Raw genomic sequence first — 11,755 nt, 5'->3', positions numbered from 1 at the left:
GTATGTGCTGAGTGCTTACAGTCCCAATGAAGGGCAGCTGTGGAGGGTGGGCCCAGAATACTTCCTAGTACCCTGTGTGGGACAGTAACGCCCGTGGGGGTAGGGAGCAGGTAGGTAAGAACATCAGCTTTGGCCTAACTCATTGCCTTTGGGGAGAGATCTGAGGGGTTTTAACCAGAGTTAAAGGGTGGAAATGGCAGCAAGAAGTGTTCTAATGGCCTCCACACTCAGGGTCAGAAGGAAGACCACAGAGCTACGCAGACATGAGATTCCACAAGAGCATTCTCGCCAGCATCTGCCTTGGCCCACCCTATGGATTCCCAGGCAAGATCCCTGCCCTCAAGCTTATCTAGCAAGGGATGCCAAGTAAAGAAAAATGATTGCTGGGCTTAGTGGCACATGCTTGTAATCCCATCAATTTGGGAGCATGAGGCAGTTGGATCACAAGTTAAAGGTAAGCCTTGGCAACTTAGTGAGACCCCTCTCAAAAAAATAAAAGGACTGGGGATATAGCTCAATGGTAAAGGACCCCTGGGTTCAATCCCCAGTACCAAAACAAAAAAGAAAAATAGGTAGATATGGACTCAGGTGCTTAGGCCCTGGTTTTGATCCCTAGCACAAAAAAATAAACATGTATTGTTATACGAAGTCTGGGGGTGGCAACTACAGGGTACACCCAGCCTAGGGGCAAGGGCTAGTGGTAGGGAAGGCTTCCTAAAGTTGGCACCTGAACTGGATGAAAAAACAAGGCAAGGGGATAGCCTGGTCAAATGCTAGAATTTGGAATTCTATAGACAGAGGAAGTTATGAAGCCAAATAGGCCCTCAGGAGCTCTGCTAGACAAGATCCTAAAAACCACTCTCAATGCTCATAATGGCCAGTAACTGATGAAATCTAAGGCTGAGTCCAAAAGGGGGTGTTCTGGGACTCTTCCATCCCACCTTGATAGTGTGGGATGGGTGGGCTGCAGAAAGCCTAGGAGATTTGACTTCAAGTCCCACTTTAACATCTCTCCAGCCTGTTTACTTTATCTGTAAGATGAAGATAAAAGCTGGCACCTCACAGGGTTTCTCAAAAGCAATGAAATGTAAACACACCAAGCCTTTTTTCTTTTTTAGTCCTGGGGATTAAACCCAGGGGTACTCTACCCCTGAGCTATATCCCTCCCACCCCCTTTTAAAATTTTGAGACAGCATCTTGCTAAATTGCTGAAGATGGCCTTGAACCTCAGATCTTTCTGCATCAGCCTCCAGAATTGCTGGGATTACTGCAGTGTACCACAGCACGCAAGTCAAGCCCCTACTTTGAAGAGCAGTGAAGACACATTATGGGTTCTTCTAGGAGAAACCCTAACAATAAGGCCTAAGTTGCGAATGAAGTATTAGGACTTAAGGAAATACCCACCCCATGCCCTACCTCACATGTCACTGCATTCAGGTAGGCCTGGCTCAAGGAGGACCACAAAATGTACAGTCCAATGCACTGCTCACAATAGAGTGGTATACAGCAAGCAGTCCACCATAGTCCCAGAGGCAGGTTTGAGGCCTGGGATTCACTTCAGGCCAAAGACAACAAGCAGTTTAAAGTAGAAAGGTAGATCACTTGGCAGGCAGACTAAGAGTTGGCTCCTTAACCTCTGGCAGAGAAGCCATAGCTGGCTCAGGGGTGGGATTAGAATAGCAAGGCAGGCTCCCTTCCAAGCAGTGAGCTTCTATGGGAGGGTAAACTGAACTGCTACACAGGAAACAAAGGCAGAGAGCAATCAAGAAAAGGAAGGAGAGGCTGGGGACACATAGCTCAGTTTGGTAGAATGCTAGCCTTGATGCAAAAGTCCCTGGGTTTGATCCCCAGTACGCGCCCCCCCCTCAAAAAAAAGGAGACTATAGGTAAGGCATGTGCATGTGGCATATGCTTGTTGGGCAAGATGATCTCTGCACTATTAGGGTTGGTTTTCTCTGAGGCAGCCCCAGGACTTGGGATTGGGAAATATAAAACTAGCAACAAAGTAAAATATCTTATTTTATTATGTACAGACATACTCAAATAAAGTACCCACTCTGAAAACAAGTTCTGGCATTTCTGAGAGCTCCTAAAGGAATATAAATTGGAGTCTCAGAGACAGTTCCTTTCCCAAGGAGGAGGAATGTAACCTGATTCCACAGGATTAGCCAATCTCATCTAAAGCCACACACTCTCTCTCTGCCTTAAACTCTGGCTCCAGCTTCACTGGTCCCGGAAAAGCCTCAGCCTGAAACAGGTATAAACCAGTCACTCAACCTCCATTTTATTCTTCTGCAAAGAATCGATGAAAGTTTGCCACTCTGCTGGGTAAAAACGTTTATAGACGTTGATCTTATTCCGAATTTGTTTGGGGGTATCTTGATAGTAATTCTTCTCATCCCGAGCCATGGCCTAAAGAAGAGAGGAGGGCTACTTGAAGAAAGCTAGACAGGCAAAGTTTTCAATCATAGTGATACCGCTGGTTATCAATGATGAATTCTGCTCCCTCACATGTTTTAAGTTTGAACATTAGAGAAGCACACCGAGGCAAGCATATAAAGCAGTGTTTATTTAAAAGAGGGTAACAGACTTCTCTCAGGAGAAGGGGGCCATAGCTGGTATCCTAGTATGCCAAGAAGCGAGGTATTTTGCCTTTATCCCTCTTTCCTGCTTACGTGACTAGGCCCAGGAATGCTTGGTGTGGTGGCCAAAAGGTGGGAAAAAGGTGGGCTGAAGGGGGAAGGGCAGGATGGAGCAGCCCAGGACACACAGCTCCCAGTAGGGAGGGGCAATTCCTGGGATAGGTTACCTTAGCAACAGGTTGGAGCAGGGACAGGTTCTTGATAAGGGTGGTGGAAGGGCTCTGAAGGAATTAAGATTTCAGTCCCTCAGGGGACAGTCTCCAACTTCCCATACTCACTCAAAATTGATTTCCTTGATCAACCTGACTTGATTTACCTATCTATTACTGACTGCTTGTCTAATTCTGGCTTCAATAGCTCTGCCTGAATTGAGCAAGCCATTTCCTACCTTGAGGTCCAGATGCCTCACCTCAAAAACCATGGTATATGTGGAACCCTTCTGTACTATGGGGCTAGGGAAATGGGTACAAATGTCTTTAAGGACCAGGCAGAACCAAGAGTTCAGTGGGCCAAATAGGAACTATAGCCAGCTAAATAGTTCATTTCCCATAGACAACCAGCGCAGAGGTCCAGTATAGCCAGCTCTTTCAATTAAAAAAAAAAAAAAATCAAAAATATATATCGGGTTGGGGATGTGGCTCAAGAGATAACGCACTCGCCTGGCATGCGCGCGGCACTGGGTTCAATCCTCAGCACCACGTAAAAATAAAGATATTGTGTCCACCAAAAACTGAAAAAATAAATATTAAAAAATTCTCTCTTCTAAAAAAAAAAAAAATATATATATATATATATATGGTTTTATCCCTCCCACACCTAAAATGGCAACTAGTTTAAGTTGTTCAGTTCTTTAAAAACAACATCGAGGGCTAAGGATGTGGCTCAAGCGATAGCGCGCTCGCCTGGCATGCGTGCGGCCTGGGTTTGATCCTCAGCACCACATACAAACAAAGAGGTTGTGTCCACCGAAAACTAAAAAATATTTAAAAATAAATAAATAAATAAATGGAAAATAAAAACAACATCGAAGCTGGGCATGGTGGCGCACACCTGTAATCCCAGCGGCTAGGAAGACTGAGACAGGAGAATCCTGAGTTCAAGGCCAGCCTCAACAATGGTGAAGCACTAAGCAGAGACCCTGTCTCTAAATAAAATACAAAATAGGGCTGGGATGTGGCTCAGTGGTTGAGTGCCCCTGAGTTCACTCCCCAGTACCCCCCCCAAAAAAAAAGCCAGGCAGTCTCACATGCCTATAATCCCAGAGGCTCAGGAGGCTGAGGCAGGAGGAACCCAAGTTCAAAGCCAGCCTCAGCAACTTAGTGAGACCCTATCTCTAAATAAAAAAATTAAAAAGGCCTGAGGATATGGCTCAGTGGTTAAGTGCCCTTGGTTCAATCCCAAGTACCAAAACAAACAAAACACCATGGAAGCAAAACAACATGTTTGTGAATGGGATATGAACCTCAAGCAACTGTCTATCTCTACTGTTATCATTCTGTTCATTTGGGATCCCTTTCCTAGAGCCTCTTTCCTCCCTTTCTTTGTACTCAGTCTCAGGAAACAGGCAGTAGGCAAGCAGAAAAGGCCCTGAAGAGTCCAGTATGCCTTCGCAAGCAGTTCAAGTAGTTCTTCCTGTAAATCCTGAGCCACTCACCTTATAGTCCTCTCCATGGTTCTCCACCATGTAGCGGACATAGTCAATGAGGTCCCGAGACAGGGTGTTTCCTTTCTTTTCTGGGAGGCTGGCTTCTGCTTCTAGATCTGGGGTAAGAGAAGCCAGGAGACAGAATGAGGCTTTGCCTTCTACATTGTTAGAGCTACCCCCAATACCCCCTTACCCAATCCCAGGCCACAAGAATTTCTTTACCAACCCATTCCCAAATTCACTGCTGAAATCTTCTTTAGCCCTAGGATCCCAGACTCTGCCTATGACACAAATATCTGTGAGTATGGCAACTACCTAAAAAGCAAATCACTTCTCTCTAGTACTTAAGATGGATTTAAAAGGTACCAAACTACCTGTTTAGTACCAGGTTCTGGGACTAAGAGAAATGAAGATACATTGCCTTCCTAGAAAGCAGGGCTCCCAGTGGTAGAACACTTACTTAGCACAGCTGAGGCCCTCAGCACCATATTAAAACAACAAACAAACAAACAACTAAATAAAGATTAAATTCTTTTTTTTAATATTTATTTTTTAGTTTTAGGTGAACACAATATCTTTATTTTGTTTCAATGTGGTGCTAAGAATCGAACCCAGTGCCTCACGCATGCTAGGCGAGCACGCTCCCACTTGAGCCACATCCCTAGCCCCAAGATTAAATTCTTTTTTTTTTTCTTTATTTTTGTTTATTTTATTTTATTATTTTATTTATTTATTTATTTTAAAGTATTTATTTTTTAGTTTTCGGCAGATACAACATCTTTGTTTGTATGTGGTGCTAAGGATCGAACCCAGGCCGCACGCATGCCAGGCGAGCGCACTACCGCTTCAGCCACATCCCCAGCCCCAAGATTAAATTCTTAAAAAAAAAAAAAAAAGGACCATCTTTTCTTGGTGTCTTTCACCAACACAGGAAATGGAAAGGTCTATATAAGTGAAAACAAGAGCTGCAGGGACTAGGAGGGCCTTTCTCTATGCAAGGGGAAAAATCTAAGCTATGGAGACAACTTTTTCACTTTAATAAATAACTGCATAGGCTGAGGATATAACTCAGCAGGGGAGTGCTTGCCTAGCAACAATAAAAGAAAAGCTAGGCAAAAAAAATCCCATTTCTCATCTATGAAGGGAGGAAAATAGCTACTTCATAGAAACGAGGATGTTAAATCTAATCTAGTTGTTAGATGCTAATATTGCTTATAGTCAAAATTATGTTTGTCATAACTGGAGCAGGGAGAAACAGGGAGTAGTTTAAGGGGTATAGTTTGAGTTTTGCAAAATCAAAGTTCTAGAGATCTGTTGCCCAACACTGAATATAACACCAGTGAACTTAAAAACAGCTCAGATGGTAAATTTATTTATGTATTTATTTATTTATATTGGGGGGATTGAACCCAGGGGTGCTTTACCACTAAGCAACATCCCCACTCCTTTTTATTTTTTGAGACAGAATCTCACTAAGTTGTTTAGGGTTGCTGAGGCTGGCCTTGATTCTTCTGCCTCAACTCCCAAGTCACTGGGCTTACAGGTGTGCACCACCAAGCCCAGCCAGATGGTAAATTTTATGTAATTTTAAAGCCACAATTTAAATTTTTAAAAATTAAAAAAAAATCAAAAAACAAAACTTTTATAATAAATACATGTAGCTTTGGGTACACAATCCTGTGCAGTATTTTTTTTTTTCCCACATTGAACAGTCCACTAATTCTCATGAGAACCACAAAGACAAGCTACAGACAGGAATACAGGCTGAGGCTCAATCCTTTCCACTGAAAAAAATTACAAAAAAGCATAAGAAAACCCATGAAGTTAAGGGAAAGGATCAATGGGTGAAAAACTCTTTATAGAGTATTCCTGTTTTCCTGACTTAGTATCAGTCTCCAGCTGGGTGTGGTGGTACACACCTGTGATCCCAGCAACTCAGGATAATCACAAGTTCCAGGCCAATCTGAGCAACTTAAGGACACCCTGTCTTAAACTAAAATGAAATGAAATGAATTAGAAAAGGGCAGGGGCTGTAGCTCAGGGTTCAATCCCTAGTGTGGCCAGGGGTGGGGAATCCAGTCTCTTTAGCCTTAATACTACCTGACAGTCCTTAGTCTTAATACACATGAAATTGATTTGTCATTGGAAAAATTAAATAAAATAAATGGTGGAATCTCCAAAAGTAAGTTCATCCTTAAATTCATGAGAAGCCAAATACATGCCTGAGACTTACTGGTTTCTTTTCCAGACTCATTTACCTGGCTATATCCCCCTGAACATCTCTTGACTTTAGCTGACATACTTTTTTGTCTTTCTTTTTTTTTGGTTGTACTGGGGACTGAACCCAGGAACACTTTACCACTGAACTACATCCCCAACTCTTTATATTTTTTCATTTTAAGGTAGGGTCTCCCTCTTGTTGCTCCAGCAGACCCCAAACTTGTGATACTTCTAACTCAGCCTCCTGGATTAAAGGGATTACAGGTGGGCACCACCACACCTGGCTCACACACTTAAGTTTAGTCAATATTAGACTCAAAATGTCTCAGTGGAGGACACAGTCCTAACTTTACAGAGTCCTAGACCATCTCCTTTTCCCTCTCTGAACCTTGGTCTCTCCAGCTTTAAAATAAGGACATCCGAGGACTCTTTCCAACTCTGATAGTATAGGACCATGAATTAGAGGCCCATACCCACCATTTAGCACATAGGGCTTCCGCACAAGCTCCTTAGGCCTCTCCTCCACGTCAATGTCCATGCCCATGGCCTTCACCTGCAGAGAACAGAGGCTGTGAGACAAGCAGACAAGGAAGGTCCTTTGATCAAGGAAAGTTTGATCAGAATCAAAGAAAGATGCTACCACCTGAACACAACTATATCATCCCTAAGAATCGGTGCCCAAGACTAAGCAGAACTAGATAACAAGAACCAGTGCCCTGAAGATTTCTAGAACCAAAATCCAAAGTTCCCAAAGAATCACATAAAGGCCTATGTACATGATTGTTTATAAAATGAGTATAGTATTCCTTGCCTTCCTCATTTGGTTGTATGACAACTGAGCTGAAACAACACAAGGGAAAGTACTTTATAATTTAAAACGGGAGGAGGAGCGTCTACCTGACAGTGCTTAGCTATAACTTCATAACTGTTCAAGAAGCAGAAGTGTCATTTTCCTCTGGCATGAAGAATTAAAGAGAAATTTGCCTAAAGACATGGGACAAATTCATTCAGCAAGCCCATTCCTTAGGTTATCAAGTGACATCCTAAGCACACCAGAGAAAAACACAAGAGATTCTGTTACCAAGGAAATTATGTTAGGAGGAAGATACACAGACAATAAACAGAGAAGCAAATAAGTTAATAAGCATATACTATGATATATTTACAAGTGCTATAAATTAAAATAAAGGGGGGAAGAGATGCTGGGTGAAGAAGGGTGCTATTTTTGAAAGTTTGAAGGCATGGTCCAGAAAAAGACTTACAGAGGAGAAACTAGTCTTAGCGAAACCTCAGGCCAAGGATGACTAGGGAAAGGTGTAGGAAATAATAAATTAAAGTCTCAAACTCCGGGGCGTCCTTATTAGGAAAGTCAAGAACAAAAAAAGGTTAATTCTGTAAAATAACCTTCGAGATGCCAAGGGACCCAAAAAGGTTAATTTCCAAGGAAAAATATTGAGTGCAGGAAGAAAGAATAAACTCCAAATCAGGTCCAAACGTGTGCTGAGGAGGTGTGTGAGAGGTGGTGAAGGGACCCTCGACAACAGTCAGTACAGGATAACCAAGTGAACTGTGGGCAAGTGGAGAAAAGCGTGAGGGAGCATCAAATTCTGAATCCCAGCAAGGCAGAGGAAGAAGGAAGAAGGAAAAAAGAGATAAAAAAATGAGTAAAGGGAGCAAGGAAAGGAGAGGAGGAAGGAAGGAGAAAAAAGAAAAGGAGACAAGGCCCGGGATGCTGCCTTGTCAATACCTTTTTCTTACGGAGGGGAACCGCCTTGTTGGGATCCATGGCCAACCCCATCTCCGCCAGGTTCTGCCGCACGGATTTGGCGTGGTCCCAGGCATGTCGGATGTGCGAGCTACCGGCAAAAAGAGAGTTCGCGGTTCTATCACCTCGCGGGCGATCCTTGCCAATGTCCCCCTGCTCCCCAAACCCCGAGCCCCTCACCACTCGATCCGTGGCGCTGCCTTCCGTCGAGCATTCCGATTCAGACGCTTTCGGTTGACATTATAGCCGAACTTCTGCCTCCGAGTTTTGCCCTTAGCCTTGGGCATTGCGCTGACCGCCTCACCAGCAGCTCACCCCTGAAGCCCCGCACTTACAACCTCGTGTTAACAGACTCCTTCCGGCGGGGGAGCGCAGGGCTTTTCAGGCTTTTTTGGGAAATGTAGTCTTTCCCTTGGCGCTTCCGCATCGATTACTACGACTCCCAGAATGCAACTGGTTCTTGCGCCTGCGTACTACACGAATATGTTCGTTTTCCCCGCCCCTTTCATGACCTCATCAGGAGGCGGAGTCCAACGTCCGGAGTATCTCCTTACCTGTGTTGCCCCAGACATGGCAACTCCCAGTCCTGTGACTCCCGAGACACCCTTTGAACCATCTAAGCCCCCAGTCATTGAGGGCTTCAGCCCCAGTATTTACAGCAATCCGGAAGGCTTCAAGGAAAAGTTTCTTCGCAAGACTCGAGAAAACCCAATGGTACCCATAGGTAAGTGAGTACTGTAGGAACTGTAAACCAAGAGGACAGTGATGTCGGGGGGAATGAAACTGGGGAGGACCGGGAACTCCAGGAGGCACCGAATGAGATCGAACCGGAGACGTGGGAGAAGGGGCGGGGCAGTGAGGGTAAAACTGGAACCCGAGCAGTGCGTGTTTGGCGGGGCCGGGATGGGACGGACTCTGGGACTCTCGAGGAAGACCCCGCCTCGGCCAACCCCTTCCTCTCTCCCTGCTGTTATTTAGTGGTCTCGTCCTTGGGGAAGGGACCTCTGGTGCCCTACTCTCTGCTCCCCTAGTTTTGTCCCCTCCCCAGGCTGCCTGGGCACGGCGGCCGCCCTCACCTATGGCCTCTACTGCTTCCATCGCGGCCATAGCCAGCGCTCGCAGCTCATGATGAGAACCCGGATCGCCGCCCAAGGCTTCACGGTCGCAGCCATCTTGTTGGGTTTAGCTGCATCGGCTATGAAGTCTCGACCCTGATGCCACTGCCTGCTCGTGAAAGCTCCGCGGAAGATCATTCCAAATCCCAGGAGCAACCACCAGCCCTGCCAAAGAGACTCATTCCCTGTCTCCTCGACAGGCCTCAGGCCCCTGTGTTGTTTAGGGAGGAAGTAGCCGATTGTGTGATCGACGAAAGATTTTTTCTTTTTTCCAGAAATCCCAGATTCGGTGGTTTGGGTGTTGCCCTTCCTCCCTACTTAATAAACTCTAATCCACCAGTGGTATAGTGAATGCATTCTCAGCCTCACTCCCATGGCCAAAACCATAGTTTGGGGTCTTTGGTTTTAGGAGGAATCAGACTGAATATTGGAGTGACCCTTAAAAATCATGGCGTCTGGTCTTTCCCAAACTTTCCTGGTTAACAGTCACCTGGGACACTTGTTAAAAGGGGAGATTTTATGGGCATAGTGGTGCGAGGCTCAGTTGACTGTGACAAGAGGATTTCAATTTCCAGGCCAGCCTGGGCAATTAAAGGAAAGTTACATCAAATTTTTAAAAAGCTTGGAATGAGTGATGTTCAGTAGTACAGTGCTCCTGGGTTCAATCCCCAGCTGGGAGTGGGTGGAGTATAGAAATTTCCAGGCACCTCTCCTTGAGAGTGATACTGTTTGGAAGAAGAAACAAATCTAGCCAACAGTTTTCAAACTTTAGTCTGCCGATGAGGCCTGCCACGGTCCTGTCAGATAGGAAGCTCTGCCCTCCACTCTGCATCTGCTCTACACTCCATTCCCACCTGAAAACCCCTGAGGCTTCACTGATCAGTACTCTCTCAGCTTTGGATAGGAAGCCTCAAACAAATATTCCTGGTCTGTGGTCAGCTCTCAAGAGTTGACTTAGGGACCTACACTCTTCCCATATGTGACCATCTTTTCAGTACCATCTCTAAACTGATAGAAGAGGAAAGAAATGAAGAAGACACTTCACACCTTATTGAGCCCTGACACAGTCTGGATCTCTTGAGTGGAGGAGTGTACAATCAGTGCCAGGTAAATTTCTTGTCTTCACCGTGGTCTTTGAGGCAGATCAAAAATCAGCCAAGGGCTGGGGATGTGGCTCAAGCGGTAGCACGCTCGCCTGGCATGCGTGCAGCCCGGGTTCGATCCTCAGCACCACATACAAAGATGTTGTGTCCGCCGAAAACTAAAAAATAAATATTAAAAAATTCTCTCTCTCTGTCTCTTTAAAAAAAAAAAAAATCAGAGCCAATAGTGTATTGTAATGACTCTTGGCCTCAAGATGCAAGAAAAGGATTATTGAATGGTGAGGGCTATAGCACTTTAAAAAAAGAATGTCCACTATAAGTATTGGTATTATGGTGTTTCCCCACCACCACCCCAAAAAAAAGATAGTTGAGGGCTGGGGATATAGCTCAGTTAGTAGAGTGCTTGCCTCACATGCACAAAACCCTGGGTTCAATCCCCAGCACCACACACACACAAAAAAAAGATAGTTCAAGTCCTAACTCCTAGTTCATTAGAATGTGACCTTATTGGCAATAGGGACTTTTATAGAGGTAATAGTTTAAGTGAGGTCATTAGGGGTGGACCTTAATCCAAGATGATATCCTTATAAAAAGGGAAACTTTGGACACAAAGACAGACACACATAGAGGACAGATGATGTGAAGATGTTCCTATGATAATGGAGGCAAAACGAGCATGCATCTACAAGCCCAGGAATGCCTGAAGCCACCAGAAGCTAGGAGAGGCATGGCACCGATTCTTCCCTAGTATGTTCAGAGGGGGTGTCCCTGGTGACACTTGATTTTGGACTTCTCACCTCCAGGACTATGAGACAACAAATTTATTTTTTCTTTGGTGGTGCTGGGGATCGAACCCAGTGCATTATACATGCTTGGCCAGGGTACACCCCCAACCTGGAGACAATTTCTGTTGTTGTAACCTAGTTTGTACTACTTTGTTACAGTGGCCCTAGGGAACTAACACTGTTGGCAAATACTCAATTTTTTTAAAAAGCGGGGGTATAGTGGCACAAGCCTGTAATCCCAGTGACTCAGGAGTTTAACAACTTTGCAAGACCCTTAGCAACGTAGGGAGACCCTGTCTCAAGAAATAAAAAGGACTAGGGTTATAGCTCAGTAACCACTCCTGTGGTCGCTGGTTGTTATACCTAATTCATAGGCAGGTACAGCTGGAGGAGGGGATAAATTAGGCAGAGCAATGGGCACTTCACATCCAGAAGGTCCCAGCCAACTCCAAGGAAAGGTGTCCAACAGAGGCTGCCTTT

At 44.9% G+C, this 11,755-nt stretch overlaps 2 protein-coding genes across 2 annotated transcripts; one reads left to right on the top strand and one right to left on the bottom strand.

Moving 5' to 3' along the window:
* Positions 1 to 2,033: 2,033 nt before the first annotated feature.
* Nop16 (NOP16 nucleolar protein) lies at positions 2,034 to 8,701 on the bottom strand. Its single transcript, XM_026398236.1, has 5 exons — positions 8,453 to 8,701; positions 8,255 to 8,363; positions 6,985 to 7,060; positions 4,297 to 4,403; positions 2,034 to 2,412 (listed from the first exon to the last, which is right to left on the bottom strand). Exons 1-5 carry the CDS (start codon positions 8,557 to 8,559, stop codon positions 2,269 to 2,271), a joined length of 543 nt encoding a protein of 180 aa, XP_026254021.1. The 5' UTR covers positions 8,560 to 8,701; the 3' UTR covers positions 2,034 to 2,268.
* Positions 8,702 to 8,769: 68 nt separating this feature from the next.
* Positions 8,770 to 9,726, top strand: Higd2a (HIG1 hypoxia inducible domain family member 2A). The gene is made up of 2 exons (XM_026398237.2): positions 8,770 to 8,996; positions 9,321 to 9,726. Exons 1-2 carry the CDS (start codon positions 8,780 to 8,782, stop codon positions 9,485 to 9,487), a joined length of 384 nt encoding a protein of 127 aa, XP_026254022.1. The 5' UTR covers positions 8,770 to 8,779; the 3' UTR covers positions 9,488 to 9,726.
* The last annotated feature ends 2,029 nt before the right edge of the window (positions 9,727 to 11,755 follow it).

The sequence above is a fragment of the Urocitellus parryii genome, chromosome 1, assembly GCF_045843805.1.
Source record: "Urocitellus parryii isolate mUroPar1 chromosome 1, mUroPar1.hap1, whole genome shotgun sequence".
Lineage (NCBI taxonomy): Eukaryota > Metazoa > Chordata > Mammalia > Rodentia > Sciuridae > Urocitellus > Urocitellus parryii.
This window is presented reverse-complemented; position numbering and strand designations above follow the sequence as displayed.